Source organism: Schistocerca gregaria, chromosome 3 (assembly GCF_023897955.1).
Source record: "Schistocerca gregaria isolate iqSchGreg1 chromosome 3, iqSchGreg1.2, whole genome shotgun sequence".
Taxonomy (NCBI): Eukaryota; Metazoa; Arthropoda; class Insecta; order Orthoptera; family Acrididae; genus Schistocerca; species Schistocerca gregaria.
In genome coordinates this window covers 723,287,843-723,310,317 of record NC_064922.1, presented here as the reverse complement: position 1 = coordinate 723,310,317, position 22,475 = coordinate 723,287,843, and the positions used below count along the sequence as shown (strand labels likewise).

At 38.4% G+C, this 22,475-nt stretch overlaps 1 protein-coding gene across 9 annotated transcripts in view; it reads left to right on the top strand.

Moving 5' to 3' along the window:
- The window catches only part of LOC126356123 (protein LSM14 homolog A), a 99,437-nt gene extending 85,051 nt beyond the window's left edge, over positions 1 to 14,386 (top strand). For 3 of the 9 annotated variants that reach the window (XM_050006822.1, XM_050006828.1, XM_050006825.1), the window contains exons 8-10: positions 6,386 to 6,569; positions 12,898 to 13,157; positions 13,272 to 14,386. In XM_050006822.1, coding sequence (XP_049862779.1) covers positions 6,386 to 6,569; positions 12,898 to 13,157; positions 13,272 to 13,279 — 452 coding nt within the window. In that variant the 3' untranslated portion in view covers positions 13,280 to 14,386. The remainder of the gene's footprint in view (positions 1 to 6,385; positions 6,570 to 12,897; positions 13,158 to 13,271) is intronic. The other 6 variants (XM_050006824.1, XM_050006831.1, XM_050006830.1 and 3 more) reach the window with 2 other exon arrangements.
- The last annotated feature ends 8,089 nt before the right edge of the window (positions 14,387 to 22,475 follow it).

Below are 22,475 nucleotides of genomic sequence, written 5' to 3'. Positions count from 1 at the left end.
AAGAAATTGAAGAAATGTATGATGAAATAAAAGAAATTATTCAGATAGTGAAGGGTGACGAAAGTTTAATAGTCATGGGTGACTGGAATTCGGTAGTAGGAAAAGGGAGAGAAGGAAACGTAGTAGGTGAATATTGATTGGGAATAAGAAATGAAAGAGGAAGACACCTGGTAGAATTTTTCACAGAGCACAACTTAATCATAGCTAACGCTTAATTCAAGAATCATAAAAGGAGGTTGTAAACTAGGAAGAACCCTGGAGATAATAAAAGGTATCATATAGATTATATAATGGTAAGACAGAGATTTAGGAACCAGTTTTAAAATTGTAAGACACTTCCAGGGGCAGATGTGGACTCTCACCACAATCTATTGGTTATGGAATGTAGATTAAAATGGAAGAAACTGCAAAAAGGTCGTAATTTAAGGAGATCGTACCTGGATAAACTGACTAAACCAGAGGTTGTACATTGTTTCATGGAGAGTCTAAGGGAACAAATGGCAGGAATTGGTGAAAGAAATACAGTAGAAGAAGAAAGGGTACCTTTGAGTAGTGAAGGCAGCAGAGGATCAGGTAGGTAAAAAAGATAGGGCTAGTTGAAATCCTTGGGTAACAGAAGAAATGTTTAATTTAATTGATGCAAGGAGAAAATATAAAAATGCAGTAAATGAAGCAGGCAAAAAGGAATACATATGTCTCAAAAATGAGATCAACAGGAGGTGCAAAATGGCTAAGAGGGATGGCTATAGGACAAATGTAAGGATCTAGATGCTTACCTCACTAGGAGTAAGATAGATACTGCCTACAGCAAAAGAGACCTTTGGAGAAAAGAGAAACACTTGCAGGAATATCAAGAGCTCAGATGGAAACCCAGTTATAAGCAAAGAAGGGAAAGCAGAAAGGTGGAAGGCGTATATAGTGGGTCTATACAAGGGCAATGTACTTGAGGACAATATTATGGAAATGGAAGCGGATGTAGATGGAGATGAAAGGGGAAATATGATACTGCGTGAAGAGTTTGACAGAGCACTGAAAGACCTGAGTCGAAACAAGGCCCCTGGAGTAGACAACATTCCATTGGAACTACTGACGGCCTTGGGAGAGGCAGTCCTGACAAAACTCTACCATCTGGTGAGGAAGATGTATGAAACAGGCGAAATACTCGGACTTCAAGACTACAATAGTTCCAATCCCAAAGAAAGCAGGCACTGACAGATGTGAAAATTACCGAACTATCAGTTTAATAAGTCACAGCTGCAAAATACCAACATGAATTCTTTACAGACGAATGGAAAAACTAGTTGAAGCCGCTCTTGGGGAAAATAAGTTCTGATTCGGTAGAAATACGGGAACATGTGAGGCAATACTGACCCTACGGCTTACCTTATGAGCTAGATTAAGGAAAGGCAAACCTACGTTTCTAGCATTTGTAGACTTACAGAAAGCTTTTGACAAGGTTGACTGGAATACTCTGTTTCAAATTCCGAAGGTGGCAGAGGTAAAATACAGGGAGCGAAAGGCTATTTAAAATTCGTATAGAAACCATATGGCAGTTAAGAGTTCAGGGGCATGAAAGAACAGTGGTTGGGAAAGGAGTGAGACAGGGTTGTAGCCTCTCCCCGATGTTATTCAATCTGTATATTGAGCAAGCAGTAAAGGAAACAAAAGAAAAATTTGGAGTAGGTATTAAAATTCATGGAGACGAAGTAAAAACTTTGAGGTTCGCCGATGACATTGTAATTCTGTCAGAGACGGCAAAGGACTTGGAAGAGCAGTTGAACGGAATGGACAGTGTCTTGAAAGGAGGATATAAGATGAACATTAACAAAAGCAAAACGAGGATAATGGAATGTAGTTAAATTAAATCGGGTGATGCTGAGGGAATTAGATTAGGAAATGAGATGCTTAAGGTAGTAAAGGAGTTCTGCTATTTGGGGAGCAAAATAACTGATGATGGTCGAAGTAGAGAGGATATAAAATGTAGACTGGCAAGGAAAGCGTTTCTGAAGAAGAGAAATTTGTTAACATTGAATATAGATTTATGTATCAGGAAGTCGTTTCTGAAAGTATTTGTTTGGAGTGTAGCCATGTATGGAAGTGAAACATGGACGATAACTAGTTTGGACAATGAGAGAATAGAAGCTTTCGAAATGTGGTGCTACAGAAGAATACTGAAGATAAGGTGGGTAGATCACGTAACTAATGAGGAGGTATTGAATAGGATTGGGGAGAAGAGAAGTTTGTGGCACAACTTGACTAGAAGAAGGGATCGGTTGGTAGGACATGTTTTGAGGCATCAAGGGATCACAAATTTAGCATTGGAGGGCAGCGTGGAGGGTAAAAATCGTAGAGGGAGACCGAGAGATGAGTACACTAAGCAAATTCAGAAGGATGTAGGTTGCAGTAGGTACTGGGAGATGAAGCAGCTTGCACAGGATAGAGTAGCATGGAGAGCTGCATCAAACCAGTCTCAGGACTGAAGACAACGACAACAACAACAACAACAACAGGTTCCAGTACTGGTCAAGCACACTGTTTAAATTTGCACTCGGCTGCAAAGTGGACAAAATTCATTCTGCTTACAGGATATTAGGCTTCAAACAGAAGAGATTGTTACTAACCATTTGATTAGTGAGGTTAGAAATAATGGGCAAATTATGTGGAACCTTGCATTTTACATAACCATAATGTAACTTCAAAGGAAGAACAGCACAAAGCAACACTGTTAAATTTGGAAATATTTTGCTCTTTGGCAGAAGATAGATTTGCATAAATCATATGAAGATTTAAACTTAATAACTTCATGTTAGTGAATGTTACGTTGCCTACAAATTGCATCTCCTCCTGCTGAGGTTTTAAGCCAGAATTATTACTTAAAAGGAGAAGAGGAAAGATGTCAGCACTAGAGGATTTGGTTGGGGGGATTTGTCATAGTGCAAACAGGTGAAGCAAATAAAAAGATAATATTTTTAGATACGTAAACCTGCTCCCCAAAAGTCATGTCCCTAATTCCTCAGTTTCAGGTGGCAGGAAGTGATAGCCACATTGTGTCTCCAGTAATCATTCCGTCTTAAAGTTGATACTGTCTAAAACAGTGGCTCCTGATATGGAGATAATTACCTCTTGAGAGGTAAAAAGTAAATGATTTCATTTCACTCAAAAAACTAATTTTTTGATGTCATCACTATCACCACAATTTTGTAAGGTCTCTCACAGCTCACCCTTTTCACACATGTACTTTGTGTTGTTCATAGCTGATTATAAAAGTAAGAAATATGTGTAACAAATGCTAAGCATCTTTAAAAAATGTCTTCTCCAAATTGTAGATACTGCTTCTAGTAATCCAGAAATTGCTTCATTACTTGCCTAGAGACAAATGAACAATAATAATAATAGCCTGAAGTAGTCATATTTCAGCTGGTTCTGAAGTAAGGAGTTCAGTAATCACGTTATTTACAAACAGTAATTGCAGTGCACACATCTGAATATTGTACTTTAAATTGAGTTGCAGTGTGCAGGTCAAGCAAGAGGCATGTGGACTTGGTCAGATGACTGTGACACTAAGCTGACTATACAAAAGAACTTTCTCCCATTCAAGCAGCAATTAATCATAGATGGGTGGGGCAGTGATGGTAGGAGGAAAGGTATTAGTAAAAGTAAAGATGTGAGAGCATGTCGTGAATTGTGCTTTGATGGGTGAGTCAGTAGATTGGTCGCCTGCAAAGGTGAAGACAGCAGCTTTAGGTCCGTCTGGGACACCATTTCAAACTGCCAGGGAGTTTTATTTTGAGTATGCTGTATTTAGTATTTGTCTTAATGAAAATAGTGTTTTGCAAAAAATTTGTTACTCTTTGCTGATACAAAGTTACTTGGCAGGTCATGGTGAAACTGTTGTCACTTTAAAAAAAAAAAAAACAATGTGGAAATGTTACAGAGACGCATGTCCTATTTTCCTGTTACTGCTTGGGATTGTTTACTCCTTCAGCTAATTTAAAGGTTTCTTCTTCTCTGCCAGCTTATACACTTGCATTGGTGGTGTTGATGAACAGTGACTGAAATCATAATGCATTCAGTTGCTAAGCACAACATTATCATATTTAAACTTCCTTTATTTTCAACTATTTTTTCAAATTCAAGCACATCATTCATTTTGCCCAGAATCTTTCAATCACTCCACTTCCCTTCTTAAAGGAATAAGCAATCTCAAGTGCATCTGTTTGTCTTCACTGGCTCTCTTAAAATAATTGTTTTACTTACTACCAGTTCACAGCTTGCTGTCATATCTGGTAAGTATGAAGATTTTGCTTTCATTTACCACCACCCCCTGCTCCTTATAAACATTCAGCAGTTGGTTAAACATGAGAAGTTGGGAAATGTTACAATGTAAGATGCAACAGTTCAGTAGAAATTGCTCCTGTCTGCTTCTCTTAATAAGTGCATTTCATTTATGTTTTATTTTTTTGTATATTTCTATAATTACCATAATTATTTAGTGTCTACCGTATTTTATTGTTGCATACATGGAACACAGTTGCAGTAAAGCTGAGAAAATAAGGAAGTTTTTTGGATTCTCATGAAAGATAAAAGCAATGGGAGGGTTAAGGTTAAAATAGTAGAGAGACTGACTCCACTAAACTGAGCAGTTTCAAAAAGGCCTATGTTCCAGTAGTCGTGCAGGGATGAGTCTTACACCGAACAGATCAGTGCAATGCGACATGAGGACCCCCCCCCCCCCCCCTCCAAGAGGGCTCAAGACTTCTGAGTGAATATGTACATGGTGAGCATGGAGGAAGTAATTTGTAATTTTTGGTCCCATTCAGGCTGTTCGACCTCAACTTTCCAAATTGTTTTGCAGTGTGGCTCGACTGGGGGAATACTTTCAGTGCCCACTGCACGTAATGTTAAAGATTACCTGTGTACAATACTAATATGGACTCCCTATGCACTAAACAGCCAATGGAATAGCCAGACATGGTGGTGTCACTAAGTGCCTTTCAATGTGGACCCTTTAAAAGTGTAAGAATCACACTGATGTGCCTGAACTGCTAGCTCCCCATACATGCCAAGGAGTAAATGCCTGTCTCCTTGGGACATAGACTCCTGGCAATGGCCATTGTGCCAGAAGACATTTGCTGTGGCTGGGTGGTGCTCATGGGAAGAGCTGTTGATTGGAATAGGTGGCACTGGATGTTCAATGCACGAAATGTATCAAATTGCAATAATGGCCATTTTGATGTCACTATATGACAATCTTTTAGCTTCGGATGATTCTGTTGCTTCCTCTCCAGTGTCCGACAGATAGACGACCACATTGGACACTTCAGAGAGCCAACTGGCAATAGTATGCCTCTGCTGTTACCTCCTCTCCCACTTGTCACACTCTGTCAATGAGGCTATCCATGATTTCAAATTTGATTCCTATGCTGTGGGAACTGCTTTCCCCCTTTCTGCAGGTCCCCTCCATTGCCAGCTTCATGGTGGACAAAGATGTTAAATTTTTTCTCTAGGAGTATATGTATCTTCATCTCAGTTTTTGGGTATCACACGCCTCGCTTGGTTTATACTAAAGATACAAAACTCTACTGGAATCTCCCCTTTCAGGATGGTATCTGTACTGATGGCAACTGTTGTTGAATGTCTAAGAGACCTACTTTGCAAAGGCATCAGTCATACATGACACCTTCTTGGATGCTTAAGTGACAAATTGAAGACCGTTCTTTACTTTGTCCCTCATCATGTCCAATTATATAATGAACTGTTCAGTGCCTCATCTCACAATAGAGTACAGGGTTGATTACATTCACAAATTATGAACCTAAACTTAGGCAAAATGAGCATGGGAAGAGTAAAGTGTATGTTCTGTTCAGAATTAACACCCACTAAACTGGTTTTTAAAGATAAATACTAAGCTCATGTAATAAAAATTGCTGTAAGAGTTCCAGATAGGTACTAGATACTTTTCATTGCTGATATCTGATAAAAGATCCATTTACATAATGCCACTATTGCTGTAGTTTTTCTAGTTTTATTAAATATTTAAATGTTATTTAGCTATTTTCCTTCAGTTGAATTTATTTTTGCTGTATACTTTTGCTGTAACAAAAAGCTTCTATTCAGTTCTCTTGCTTGTTAAAATTATTCTTGTTTGTTAAATTTAGTTTTTTGTTTCTTAAAATTAGTTCTTAGATATGCCTGTGAATGCTTTGGTGTGTGTGTGTGTGTGTGTGTGTGTGTGTGTGTGTGTGTGTGTGTGTGTGTGTGTGTGTGTGTTTAATTAATTTTAAACTGCTTTGCTTAACTATGATAGTTTCAGAACCAACTAAGAGTGTGACAGGTAGTGTTCTGTAGAAAAATCTGCTGAAATACGAAATTGTAAATGTTACAGCAGATTCAGAACCTGTCATTGCAGGTGATGGAAAAGCAAATGGTGATGCAGAAAAGAAAGATGATTCTGGAAATGAGACTGGAATTGGTGAAGGTGAGACAGAAGAAGAACATGAAGTGTATTATGACCGATCAAAGTCTTTTTTCGACAATATAAGCTGTGAAGCAGTAGAGAGAAGTAAAGGGTAAGTTAAAGGAGTGATTAACTATAGGCAGTCTTACAAGTAACATTCTTAAGTTTAAAATGATACCTACTCCTGGCTTTGAAAAGATGCCACATTTGCCTTTCTTCAGGTAGCTCTTCAATGTGAAACAAATTCTAATAAATATCTTCCTTAAAACCTAATAGGACAATTTGGAGAACCTGATCACCAGTGCAAGGAAGAAATTACTTCTTATAATTTGACTTTAAGAGCAATTATAACATGAAGTATTAAAAAACAGGGTACAAGAGGGTTTGAAGTGCTTGCATCTACAGTAGCACCATGCTTCAAGAATTAACATTGCTGTTTATATGCCCTTTTGTAACGTTCCTCCCCCTCCATATGTAAAGCCCTAAATATTTCATTCATGCAGCAATGTTCAGTTAGAAAGCCAACACTGGTCTAAAGTGCCACATCTTTTTCTCCTCCTCCTCCTCCTCCTCCTCCTCCTTACTACTACTACTACTACTACTACTACTACTACTACTACATGTATGTTCACTTCAAAGACCAGTGAAGATCGATTACATTTATTAAATATTCCATTCCTCTCTCCAATTCTAATTGAAGTAGCAATTTTCCTCCACATTTATAGGTTGAACCTAAGTGATCTAGTTTTGTACACATTGTCAACACTGAAATGCGGAATCTTGTTTCCTGCATAAATCATGGGAGATAAAATTTATGAAAATAAGGTTATAACTGGCAGAATGTTCCCTTAACTAGAATTGGCTTTCTCAAAGAGTCTTCACATTAAAATTAAACTCTTCAAGCCACAACACCCAGGAAAATCGTCAAGAACCTGTAAATACAGAATTGAAATAATCTGGATCAGAATTTTGCACAGCTTTTGTTCTATTATACAGTAACAGAATACTTGAGGAGTTGGCCTGATACGTTGCATTCCATTAATATAGTATTAGTTGCCTGTTTATAAACACCTCTCCCTGAAAATATTTCTGGTGCAATCTTCTTCCACCTCTGCTGTCTACTTTCAATGCATTTAACAGTTTAATTTTTACACATTGTTTTCGTAATCTACAAACGATTGTCAGAATTTCATTAATATAAAAAGTATTGATATTCAAATTGAGAAAATTGTCCATAACTGCGACAACTCTTCATAAGGTCTTTTATATTGATAGAAGCAATGTAAGAGAAGACCACTAGCCGAACAGTGTTGTCATTGAAGGGCACATAAAGATAACGAAAACATTTAGGTTTCTGAATAAATCCTGTGTTGAGTTAGAGTAAATTTCCAGCTGGATCCCTCACCCCATCCGAACTGTTTAACTGCAATCCCAGGGTGAGGGATGGGGGTGGAGGCAAGGGAGGGATAGAGGTGATTAGCTAGTGACCTGGAGCAAGCCAGGTGGTTTCCTGGCTGGGAATGTGGATGGGAGGAATGGTGTGTGGGTGAGGCATATGGTGCACAGGTGCTTAAGCCAGTGGGGAGTGGCACATTATGGAGGCATGATCCCATTCCACAATTCACTATAACCTTAGGCCCATCCGAAAACCTCTAGAAATTCCATTTATATCCTCAGCCCAGTGACACCCTGCACACCCACCTTCTTGCATGCTCCCCAAAATCAACTAACGCAAGTCTTAGATACACATTTGTAACTTCTTATTGCGCTCCTAATGAAAGAATTTGCACTCCTATTGACCAACTACTCAAAGAAGTTGGGTGAATCTTAAGTCTCTCACACCTACCACTTCCATCACTCTTTCTTGCCATCTGCACCTCTTTACCTCACTCTTCATGCCATTTCCGAATACACCAAAATCTCTCATGCCCATGGTCTTCTTGCTGCCTGACTCTACCTCTCTGTCCTCCAGACTCCAAACCCATTACTTCATTGCTCGGACAACTTACCAAGCTTTAAACTGTCCTCCTCCTCCTCCTCCTACTACTACTACTACTACTACTACTACTACTACTCCATTGTACTCCGAATCAAATCGACTGCAAAATTTGCAAATACGGGCCAATAGCATACATTTTCGCAGGAGGTAACTGTAGACAGGAGCCAGTGGTGTACTTCAGTGCTCCACGCAGAAATGTTGTCGATGCTCGCTGTGAGATAAAATGCACGGTGTGTCAGCTGCTGTTTCCACACAGTGCATGAGATAGCAACAGGTGGACAATGTGTTTTTGTAGCAAAAGAAATTATAACAGTCTCATGCCAGTATAGAACTGAAATCTGCTATGTGTAAAAATAAAATCACAACATAAATGGAAGAAACTATGAAGATAAGGTCAACAGTGCCCTATTAGGATGACGGTGATGACGATTAACAAGAGTGGTACTACTGATGACAGGCTAAAAAGAGGCAGTGAAGATAAAAATTAATGTAAACTATTTATTTATTCTCCTTTTATTATCAAAACATAGATAACCAATAAATGGCCTGAGTTTAGAATGGGTGTAATGGTAACTTTTTAGGCAGATAGCTTAGGTCAATAGAAAATTGTAATTTTGATTGGTCATTATATTAAATTTTTCTGAAAGAGTTGCTTCAGAAAAGGGAAGTTGTCCTATATTAAGGATGACCTTATACTCAGGTAAATACAGTACCTTGGCCAGTATTGTGAAGGTCTCAAGGGGACCATCATCCAGGTGCTAAACCCCATACTTAACTCTGCACCTCTAATACAGGGAAATCTGTTTTCATCTGAGCTGTCTGGAGATTAGAAGCATGTGGTCAGACCAGTAAAAAATCTTGTTCTTACTACAGTTAGTGAGCACACTTTGTTTTGCAGTTGGCAGCATCAGCTTTGTCTAACGTATCACAAGTTTTGCGGACAAGGCCTCCTTCAGTCTGAAATCTCCATTTGTAACAGTATTATACTACTTCTGCTCTATAGACAAAAACATTTTATTGTATTTGTACAATGATTAAAAATAACTCCTAAAGAAAGAAGGTATAATGAAATAGTCTCCTAAAAGAAGAGAATTTATGAATGTGTTACGTATGGATTAATGTTGATTGAAAAAGTAAATATTCAACCCCTACAGTGTGTTGTTTAATAATGTCTTGAGTAATGACACACTGCAGCTCACATTCAATTGAAAACTAAACGTAAAGGTTTTGTTGGAAAAAATTCTTTAAATCACATGAAATTAGACTCCATTAGGTCCTTCAAACATGAGTTGTTAATCATACTATTTTCTCTCATAACAGGAAAACAAAATTACCTGCTGTTGGTGAGAAGTTCAACTTTCCATTCATAAAGCAGTTAAATTTTTTGAAAAATACAATGAAAGCAGATGAGATACCTCTTCCAAACAGTATACAGTGTAGGTTTGAAGAAATGGTCCAGAAAGTGAAAGAGTAGCTAGTTAATACTGAGGTCTGTTTCCTGCTTTGCAGTGTGACAGTTCCGCCGACACAGCTCAATGACGTCATTTCACAGTATGCCAATTTGTGGACAATAAGAAAACAATAGAAATAGTTTCCTAAAAACTTAAAAGCAACATCAGAGGATTTTGATGTATTTTCTATTGTCAATTAATTTTTTGTTAAAAATAGTTTTTGGCCTGAGTTGGGAGAATTTACACTGATTAAGTACCAACAGTGTTAGGTTCTCATCTACTACCAAGCTCACCCTTAACAATTAATGTGCATACACCTCTTAATGAAATAAGAGGCTGCAGTACAATTGAAATGTGATTAGTGCTGAAAAGAATAGTTGTAACAAATGGGCTTGGAAGAGTTTTGGGCCAGTTTCCTTTGTATCTATCCAGGAGTGGCAAAGGAATCCTTTAACAGTTCTCAACTGCTTTCCTATGGAAGCCCAGATTCTTCACATTGGCCATCATGGAAGCAAAATGCTGCAGTCAGCTGAAATTGGAGTGTGACCTTAGATGTTTCTCAACTGGTTGGAAAAAACTTTCAGGAGGTGCTTACAGAAAGTTTCAGCTGTCTGTTATACAAATTATCTGTGTGACTTCACTCAGATAAAGTTAGCTGTGAGTTGTGTTACTGATTAAAAATAAGATTATGTATTTTAAGTGATATGTGAAGACAATTCTATTCTGAATAAAAAGTTGTTCGAAACACTAGGGTTCTGTATTAATCTCTATTTGATAATGCCCTCTTATTGAAATGTGGATTTCAGATTATTTTCAAATAGTCTTTTGAAAGAAGCAACTTCTAATTTCGCTTCTTTAAGCTCCTCAGTCCAGTCATTCGAAAGTTATTGCATTGGTTTCAGATATGGACTCCTGGGCAGCCAGTTGGTGTCAGGAGTATTATTCTCCACAAACTGTTGCCTCACATATGCTGCTTTAACAGGGTGCATGTTCATACAGTTGTCTCCAAACTGTTCTAGATTGTACGCAGTACACAGTGCTGTACAATGTGATTGTATCCTACCACATGGTTTCCTTAAGCACAACAAAAGAACCACATCCTGACTGCAAGAAACACACCATACTGTAACATAACCACCTTATGTACTGCACTGTTTGCATTACACATAACAGGAGGCAATACTCTCCAGGCATTTGCCAAACTTGAACCCTTCCATTGCCACAGTTTAGTGTCATTTATCACTCAAAATAACTTCGTTGGAATTGTCCACTGTCACTCTTGATACTACTTAAACAGGGTGTACAATCCAGGGAAATCTGGGGAAAACTAGGAAATTTTTTCATCTGGGAGAAAACGGAAACCCCCTTCAACTTACTAGAATTCTGGGAATTTTTTGGTGTTTCAGTTTTTGGTTATTTTTAATTTTGATTGGTAAAAACTGATACCTTAAAGAATATTACTGTTTCCCACTACTGCAGAATAATACTGCAGAAATATAACATACATGAGAGAGAAAATGAAATAAAACCTAAGTGGCGAAGGAAATGTGCAATTTACAACAAACAGCGCACACACAAGTGTCTGCCAAAAACAAAATGTGTTAAAGGCTTCATGATGAAGATAGCACAATGCTTCGTAACAGCAACCTCCTTCTGAGGAGTGTGACATAACAATTATTTACATTAGCTTTGTTTCAGCTGTTGCCATTGGGCTAATGTGTATGCGTAGATGTGCATAAGCAGTACCTTCTCCTGTTCCTAGTTACTTGAAGTGTGGCTATTAACTGTATTGCCAATAGCAATAGGCCGCCAGATGCAACCCAGAAAAATTTTCTTGGTGCAGCCAACCTGAGAGACCCGTGCATACACAGAGCAGTCAGTTGTAGTGGGAAGGGGGGACAGTCTCCCAATCATAAGTATACACAGTTAATAGCTGGACTGTTAGTAGCCCTTCGGAAGTAGGCCAATTCTGTCCACCAATTTCATGCAGGTTTTTACAAGCACCCTCAGCAATGCTTAACAGTCCCTGTCCATCAGTACATGAAGCCTGCCTGGTCTTAGTTTAGCTTTGTTTTTCTTAACTTCCACACTTAAGTGAAATCACGAATTGTTCATTGAACAGATTTTGAAGGTTTAAAACATCCCTGATGGATTTGTTACTCATTTGACACAGTAAACAGTCAACCTTTAAAGTTACTAAGCTCTTTTAATGGAAACCTTCAGCTGTTGCTGCTTCTCTGCTGCCAGCACAACAGTCTCACCTCTTTCTATACAGACAGATCTATTTCTTGTGACATCGGATACTTTTCATCAGATAGTGTGTGTTAATAAACTGATCACAGTAGTGAATGAAGTCGGGTCTATCAGTGAATTTGGATAAAATGAAGTGGATCTCCTTACCAATTCAATTAACTGAACTCTGCACTGAATCCTATTCTGACTAGACTAAGTTACAATAAGGTTTCATGGCCAATGATTTGTACATATTCTTCCACAATAATGTTCGAATGAGAGAGAGAGAAAATTAAATGTCGGAGACAGAAGGTGGTGAGGTAGAAGGGATACTTTCAGAAAAGATTCCAATAACACTGGGCGAAACACAATGAGTCTTGCATTAAAATAGTTTAACATTTTGACGAGATTATGGATTAACTGCTGGATAGTGCCTTCCATCAGGAAACAAAACTGCAATACTGTCGTATGTGTATAAAAGTAAAGCTGACATGCACCCAGCTTTAGGGATTAAAAGCTCCTCGGTTGGGAAAGAGAGGGATAGATTGAGAAATGTTAAAGTGCAGGCCACTCTGATGCAAAAAAATAATGACCCATCTTTTGTGAGAATGAGGTTAGTATTTCTTCCTTTTGGACTGTCTGTTATGGCAATGTTTATTGAACTGTTCTGAAATGGAACAGCTGTGGGAGTGTTGCTTGCCCAGCAAGTAAGTCACAATTACATTTGTGTTGCTAAATTTGCAAAAAAAATGTTTCAGGCGTTCACAAAGAACTGATTGGAGGACAGAACGTAAGCTGAACTCTGAGACATTCGGAGTAGCATCAGCACGCCGGGGTGGATTTAGAGGTCGTGGTTATTACAACAGAGGTGGTTACAGAGGTCAGTACCGCAACAACTTCAGAGGCCAAGGATCTGGGATACTAGGAGCTAACCGCAATAGAAACAGCTCAACAAACATGCAACAGACACCAGCTCCAATTGCAAATAGTACACCTCCCAGAGCAGTTACTGTCCAAAGTAAGTAATTTGTAACTTAACATTGTATGAAGAGCATGTGGTAGACTAAATTCATTCGATTTGAGTTCTTTACTGTGTCAAATATTTTAAAAATTTGATTGTGTTCTTTTCCAGGTAACTAAAACTGTGAAGACTTAACCCTTGTTTGAAGCCAGAGGTGGCTCAGCAGTCTGCACTGAAGCACTGAATAAAATGAAATTAAGCATTTAAATAAGACTGCGGAAAGAAATTTATTTAGTTGTTAAATACATGACCATTCTATTGTATTAAAGACACTAGCATGGATTGCCATTGATTAAGAACTGACAACTTGTAAAATTATTAATTTTTTGTTTTGTCACTAAAAATAGATGTACCTCAATGTTTGCAGAACAGTAATTGGTTTATACATTTGAGTGTCACAAGAACACACACTTCAGAGTATTCCTGTGGCAGGTCAGTTCTGATAATGAAGTAAAAATTATGCAAGTACTGTGAATTTAAGGGAGACGAAAGATTTTCTTTCTGAAAGTTGGGAGTTTTACTGTCAACTTGTGTATTTTTGTAATAAATTTTTTCAAATGATGGATTGATAAATGGTGCTTGTAAGAAATCTCAACTTTAATTAGTAAGTGGATCAAAATGTCAGATTAACAAGAGGTTTTACTTAATGTTGTGGTGAAAGTACAATCCAAGAGAAGATATTTAGTTTCTGTACCTTTATTTGGTGATAGTTTGGACATGCATTCGCGTTTTCTTTGCTGCATGAACGGTAACTTTTTGTTTGAAATATGTGTGGTGCACACACACTTGAGCCTGCAATGCGCAGAAGTTAATATCATTTCCTCTGTTTCTCCCCACCTTAAAATTAGTTTTACGTGTTGTGAAGTGAAAAAGTTGGAACATGCTCTTGTCTATAAACTTTCAAAACGCATGAACTGACTATATTTGACAATTACTTTTTTTTCTGTGATAAATTGACTCGCTGTGTGCACTCGTTGCTTACACTACTTAAGAATGTTGTTTTTTGATGTGATACTAAACTAGTAACATACATTAAAATGTTGCCAGGCAATGTTACAAACTTTTAAGGTGTATGTGTGTTCTAAATACATTTAGTTTTTATTTCTGTTTTTTTAGTGTAAAATGTACTACAGGTGTAAGAGAAACTTTTGTTACACAGTATCATGATATGTACATCATGTCAAAGAGCAAATAATTATTACTGCTGGTCAAGCAGATACATCTTATTTTCAGTTCAAATTGTTTTTCTTACTTAATGTCAAGATACATAGTTTTTGTCCATCCAAATTATTTTCCAACATATCTGTGAGCAAAAACATAATTTTAAATCATCTCAATGTGCACACGACACTCAAAAGGAAGCAAAGTAAGTTTTATGTAAGACAAAGCTGGAATCAAAGGAGATAATAATGAAAGTTAATGTAGTTGCTGTTTTTACTGGTGAAATAGGCCTACTGGTTGAGAGGTACATACCTTAAAAATCAATACAAAACTGTTCTCGATGCTGCTGTGACAAAACTTTACAAAAACTGTCAAAATTCTCGCAACAATTTCCCTACTTCTTTCTTCTTTATCCATATACTTTAAAGAAATTTTAAGTTGACTTTAAGGTTCAGTTTGCAAGAGCATTCAGAATGTTTCCTTTGTAAATTTTTTGAAAGTTCTGTGGCATTTACATTATGTCCATCCTTATGTGCCATTTTATGTTTACAAGTATTTTGTAACTTGGATTTTTAGATCAACAAAGTAGTGCAGAACATTGCAGGAAATTTATAAAGTATAGATACTTAATTATATATACTATTGGAGCATGAATACACGGAAATTATTCTGAATGTTCTCTAATGTAGTGTTTTTTGTATTCAGTGTACTTAAGTTTTGTAGAAGGTTGCAGAGTAGTTGAAGAGTCAGGTGAACAAGTTACATTTTCTTTATTCATGTGTGTGTTTTGGGAATTTGGAATAATGATGGTTCACACAGTAAACTACAATATGTAGTTTGCACAAAATAAATTGTTGTATAAATTCGCATCCACTGTACAGATAATAGTAAATATAATACTATTTGGGATTAGTATCCTTCTGCAGAATAAAGCCCTGTAGTGGACACTTATGAAATATTTAGCAGTTGTTGCAGCATCCTGTACTGGCTTTCTGGAAGGTAAGACCTTACAGATAATATTTATGAACACTGTTTCATCACTTCTGTTACTGGACGTTTAGACCTTCAATGTTACTGATTTGTGTTGATAAACATTCGTTGATTCCCTACTTCAGTAATTACGAAACCGTAGTACTTGGCAGGTAATGGATTGGATTCATGGTTCGTTTAAATATATTCCTTGAAGTTACCTTCAGATAAAGACAAGAAAAAAATCACATTAATGATAACATGAAATCTATGAAAGCTACTGAATGATACTTCAGCTTTGCAAACACACACACACGCCAACAGTGCACCTGGTTGTACTGCTTCTATCAGCCAGCCAGAACTTCAGCTACACAAGCTTCATGTAACAAAACTGTAAAAATCATACAGAGTAACATACTTAGTATTAAGTTAAACAAGAAACTTGTTTGCGTGACACTGTGCCAGCTGACAGAAGCGAACAGTGCAGGTGCAGTGTTGTTAAAGCTGCAGTATATCTGGTGCTTTCATATGTATATTTCAGTAATATGAAAATCGATTTCAACTGAGCCACAGCACAAAGGTCAATTCAAGATGCCTTGTCTTTGGTTCATCTCGTTATGCAAACATAATCCAGGAAACACGTAAGTGTTAAAACTGCTTAGAGATTGACTCATTGTGGGAAAGGAATATTTTATGGTCAAACATGACAACTTCGATGCTAATACTTGTCAGATTGAGCCGCTGAAACACATTAAGTTGCAATTGTGGGATATTTCTCTCTTGAGACTTAAATGCTGTGTTATTCTCATTTGGACCTATTTTTAATCATATCTGAAGAATCTACCTTTGGCTCCATTTCCATATTTTATGATTAAGTAAATGAGGTAAAGGTGGGGGTATTAAAACATTAAAACCAAGAGAGTCTAAAGTGCAATATGCTAAAATAGTCAACGTTTTTAGAACACTTAGAAGTAGGGGCTGAAGTTAAGCAAAAAATCCAGCCCAAATGGCGATTGTTTGTCACAAAAGATGGAATACATCCTGTGATACTAGGAAACCTGTGACAGTGAAGCTGTAAAAACTTACAGTAAACAAGATTGCATGTTCATAATAGACCACAAAACTTGTGGTCACAGGAGCAAGCAAGTAGGGATGGGAATTTATATTATTGGACAGTCCGAGATACTCGAGGCATCAGTTACTTCTGTAGAATCTATGGGGGGAAAGTACCAGCTGTGGGCCTGTTATTTGAGTATATAAATAAATTGCTGATACTACATTACTAACTAGGAGTGAAGCTCCCTGGTCGTACACAGGTTCAATAATGAAAGATTCACTTACCAATGTACACTGCTTTGTCACATTTTTTGTTTGTCAGAGGCTCTTCTTTAATATGCAAGTAAATAACAAGGCACTTAAAATGACACAAGACATAGAAAACATTTAGGTCTTAATTAAATAATATGGCATGATTACTTCACTCAAAATATATTCAAAATGTGAAGTGGGGTGAGGGGGTGAGGTGTTGCGCCGTATACAGATCCTACCTTGGAGGCCGTTAAGTGGGAGGTGTTTCACAGCTGGATAGTGACAGATGGTGACGCGAGACTGGATGCGCACGTAGTTTCTGTATCAGCCAATAGAGGACAGTATTGGATAGGGGACTGACTTGGTTTCAATTGTGCCCACTAGAGTGCACTAAAGTAATAGAATGTTTTTCATAAAGTCTTAAGTCTTTTTGTGTAGGTAAAATGTTATAAATGTGGTTTAGCAGTATGAGTGTGTGTGTGTGTGTGTGTGTGTGTGTGTGTGTGTGTGTGTGTGGTGGTTATTAATGAAAAGTGCCGACTGATGTGGGAGAATGTTCTGCTATTGGCTGTTGAGTAAACTGACGAATGGTAAAGCAATATTCTTCACGTGCCTTTGCTGGTAGAGAAGACCTACAGTATTCCAGGGAGGAATGGAGCCTACCATGAAACAGTTTAGATGTGTGTAGTAGTAGTTCCAATGGAAATAAGTTGCCAGATCTGGCAGTGTTTCATACATCAAAAGTGTGGTAAAGTGATAGCATAGTTATTCCGATGGGTGTGTCGAAATTTCGGAATTTTTTAGTGAATTTTGTGACTAGGAAAGACATTCATTCAGCAGGTTGGTGGCTAAAAACTGACTGCATTAGGTACCGACAGACTTAATATTTGGCGAGCGTTCTCAACCAAGAACGATACGTATTTTTGCAGCTATTCCGTTATCGGGAAATGCAACACCATAAACTTGCTAACGTGAGTGAAAAGGATAGTGACTGCATCAAGACTAGCATGGGCTTGGCAGTGATACTTGTTCACCTAAGTTTCGGAATATATTAAGGACAAAATTTCCAGCCTTTCAATTCGTCTGAAAACTTTCTTCCGAAACATATATTTAGTGATGTCAATTGCAGCCTGGTTCATATTAAAGTACAGGAGGTTTTGCTCGACTTCCGTACTGATAAGGTGATTCAATGTTCACAGGTAGTTGCAGGTCCGTCGTAAAGGGACGGAAGGAACCGCGCTGCAGATGGGGGGGGGAACGGGGGGGGGGGGGGGAACGGGGGGGGGGGGACGGGGGGGAGGGGGGAGTGAATGAGTGAGTGAGTGAGTTTTACAGTTGGTAAGTCCCCCTCATAGCTAGTGCTACGAGTGTATCTGAACTGCACAACTGCTGTTCGACAAGGTTCTCCTTATTTACCACCTGTCCTGATAATAGAGCCACGATTTGCTACTTAAATGCCATTCTAGCTCTACTGCGTATGACTGTTCATTGCACTAATTTCTCTTATACCGTTAGCCCTCATCTTCATCCCCATCGACAGCTAGACATTGCAAACTTATGTGCAGTGCATTGCAGAGAGTACAGCCCGTTGAACTTCATATTCTCTCTTTCTTGCAGTAACTCTATAAAGCTGCAATTTCATTAAGATCACCTCGGGTGTTGGGCATTGTCTTGATGTTCCTACCAAACAAACCTGTTACCATTGATGCATTATACAGTTAAAAACTTGCTGATTGTCATATTTGGTGTGGATCATACACTATTCAACAGTATTTAAGTATGGGTGGTGTGTGTGTGTGTGTGTGTGTGTGTGTGTGTGTGTGTGTGTGTGTGTGTGTTTCGAGAAATCTCTTTTGTAGACTAGTGTCCCCATATCAGCACCATAAGCAGCCAGTAACATTGTGAGAATTATTGTGGAACAAGAGGCATATGGATGCCAGCTGCTTCATAATGGGTAGTACTAGGTGTTATAATTTATGGAATCAATTAGTCTGTTTCATCTAATTAGTCACTTACTTTTTCAGCAGAACATCAGCATGAAATTGAGGCAGCAAAAACTGATGAAAAGAGGAGGCATACTAACAACTCTACAGGAATTAAATTAATAATTCATGTGATCGTAAACAATAATTAAGTTTCATACAGATTTGACCTTACTTGGTTTCTGTAATATATAAAATATACAGAAAAACGTTATATAAAATTCAACTGTCTGAAGAAACGTTCCTGATACTTTCTCAGCTCTTCTTAAAACTGGTGGCCATATCGGCATTGTAGGCAATCTAGATTTAAAAGGTGCACCCTTATCTTTCATTTACTTGACAAAGTTTTTGGCATGAACTGTCATTTCCACACCGCAGGAACTAAATTTCATGTAGTGAAAAGCCACAAGGGAAACATTCCCAATGAGAAGTGTCTGTGCCATATGTGAGGCTGCAGCATAAATGTACCCATAATGAAAATAATATTGAAGATGTACACCTACCACACCCAGAAACGCACACACGTGAAGTAACTCCACCCATAAACTACTTAGTTCGCTGTGGTATGGTGGCATTAACCTGTTGGCTTATGCAACTGGTTGCAGATTTAAAGTCCATTTTTACATTGCCAGCTGACGTGCTGAGCAGCTGTAGTGTTTCTTCTTTTGTGTCAAGAGGTGGCATGACATGTTGCATCATTGGAAAGCTGAGAAAGACATCAACTTAAAAGGAGAGGTCCCTAGTGGAAAGATCAACTTTTTGAAACCATCTATATGATTCTATAGGTTTAAATCCCAGCTATCTTACACTAGAGCAGAGCAGAGATGGGATGGCGAGGCGTGGCGACTCGAGCGCACCGAGAATTTCTCGAGCCTCTAGTTCTCAAGCAATTGTCGAGAAGCTCACGAGAAATGGCTCGGTGGCGTGTGCCGCTGTGCACCAGTTGGCTGCGACGACATATGCCGCGCCACTGTTGTTTCATGAATTGAGTGCCGTCGCTAGACACACACTCGCTGTGCTCGTTGTTGTTGTTGTTGTTGTTGTTGTTGTTGTTGTCTTCAGTCCTGAGATTGGTTTGATACAGCTCTCCATGCTACTCTATCCTGTGCAAGCTTCATCTCCCAGAACCCACTGCAACCCACATCCTTATGAACCTGTTTAGTGTAGTCATCTCTTGGTCTCCCTCTATGGTTTTTACCCTCTATGCTGCCCTCCAATACTAAATTGGTGATCCCTTGATGCCTCAGAACATGTCCTACCAACCGATCCCTTCTTCTAGTCAAGTTGCGCCACAAACTACTCTTCACCCCAATCATATTCAACACCTCATTAGTTGTGTGATCTACCCATTTAATCTTCAGCATTCTTCTGTAGCACCACATTTCGAAAGCTTCTATTCTCTTCTTGTCCAAACTATTTATTGTCCATCTTTCACTTCCATACATGGCTACACTCCATACAAATACTTTCAGAAAAGATTTCCTGACACTTAAATCTATACTCGATGTTAACAAATTTTTCTTCTTCATAAACGCTTTCCTTGCCATTGCCAGCCTACATTTTATATCCTCTCTACTTCGACCATCATCAGTTACTTTGCTCCCCAAATACCAAAACTCTTAAGCGTCTCATTTCCTAATTTAATTCCCTCAGGATCACTCGACTGAATTCGACTACATTCCATTATCCTCGTTTTGCTTTTGTTGATATTCATCTTATATCCTCCTTTCAAGACACTATCCATTCCGTTCAACTGCTCTTCCAAGTCCTTTGCTGTCTCTGACAGAATTACAATGTCATCGGTAAACCTCAAAGTTTTTATTTCTTCTCCATGGATTTTAATACCTACTCCGAATTTTTCTTTTGTTTCCTTTACTGATTGCTCAATATACAGATTGAATAACATCGGGGAGAGACTACAACCCTGTCTCACTCCCTTCCCAACCACTGTTCCCCTTTCATGCCCCTGAACTCTTGTAACTGCCATTTGGTTTCTGTACAAACTGTAAATAGCCTTTCGCTCCCTATATTTTACCCCTGCCACCTTCAGAATTTGAAAGAGAGTATTCCAGTCAACATTGTCAAAAGCTTTCTCCAAGTCTACAAATGCTAGAAACATAGGTTTGCCCTTCCTTAATCTAGCTTCTAAGATAAGTCGTAGGGTCAGTATTGCCTCACGTGTTCCACCATTTCTACGGAATTCAAACTGATCTTCCTCGAGGTCAGCTTCTACTAGTTTTTCCATGCGTCTGTAAAGAATTCGCGTTAGTATTTTGCAGCTGTGACTTATTAAACTGATAGTTCGGTAATTTTCACATCTGTCAACACCTGCTTTCTTTGGGATTGTAATTATTATATTCTTCTTGAAGTCTGAGGGTATTTCGCCTGCCTCATACATCTTGCTCACCAGATGGTAGAGTTTTGTCAGGACTAGCTCTCCCAAGGCCGTCAGTAGTTCCAATGGAATGTTGTCTACTCCAGGGGCCTTGTTTAGACTGAGGTCTTTCAGTTCTCTGTCAAACTCTTCACACAGAATCGTATCTCCCATTTCATCTTCATCTACATCCTCTTCCATTTCCATAGTATTCTCCTCAAGTATATCGACCTTGAGTAGACCCTCTATGTACTCCTTCCACCTTTCTGCTTTCCCTTCTTTGCTTAGAACTGGGTTTCCATCTGAGCTCTTGATGTTAATACAAGTGGTTCTCTTGTCTCTTACTCCTAGTGAGATAAGCCTCTACATCTTTACATTTGTCCTCTAGCCATCCCTGCTTAGCCATTTTGCACTTCCTGTTGATCTCATTTTTGAGACGTCTGTATTCCTTTTTGCCTGCTTCATTTACTGCATTTTTATATTTTCTCCTTTCATCAATTAAATTCAATATTTCTTCTGTTACCCAAGGATTTCTACTAGCCCTCGTCTTTTTACCTACTTGATCCTCTGCTGCCTTCACTACTTCATCCCTGAAAGCTACCCATTCTTCTTCTACTGTATTTCTTTCCCCCATTCCTGTCAATTGCTCCCTTATGCTCTCCCTGAAACTCTGTACAACCTCTGGTTCTTTCAGTTTATCCATGTCCCATCTCCTTAAATTCCCACCTTTTTACAGTTTCTTTAGTTTTTAATCTTCAGGTCATAACCAATAGATTGTGGTCAGTCCACATCTGCCCCTAGAAATGCCTTACACTTTAAAACCTGGTTCCTGGATCTGTCGTACCATTATATAATCTGATACCTTTTAGTATCTCCAGGCTTCTTCCATGTATACAGCCTTCTTTTATGATTCTTGAACCAAGTGTTACCTATGATTAAGTTGTGCTCTGTGCAAAATTCTACCAGGCGGCTTCCCCTTTCATTTCTTTGCCCCAGGCCATATTCACCTACTACGTTTCCTTCTCTCCCTTTTCCTACTACCGAATTCCAGTCACCCATGACTATTAAATTTTCATCTCCCTTCACTATCTGAATAATTTCTTTTATTTGATCATACATTTCATAAATTTCTTCGTTATCTGCAGAGCTACTTGGCATATAATCTTGTACTACCGTTGTAGGTGTGGGCTTCGTATCTATCTTCGCCACAATAATGCTTTCACTGTGCTGTTTGTAGTAGCTTACCCGCATTCCTAATTTCCTATTCATTATTAAACCTACTCCTGCATTACCCCTATTTGATTTTGTATTTATAACCCTGTAGTCACCTGACCAGAAGTCTTGTTCCTCCTGCCACCGAACTTCACTAATTCCCACTGTATCAAACTTTAACCTATCCATTTCCCTTTTTAAATTTTCTAACCTACCTGCCTGATTAAGGGATCTGACATTCCACGCTTCGATCGGTAGAACACCAGTTTTCTTTCTCCTGATAACGACATCCTCTTGAGTAGTCCCCGC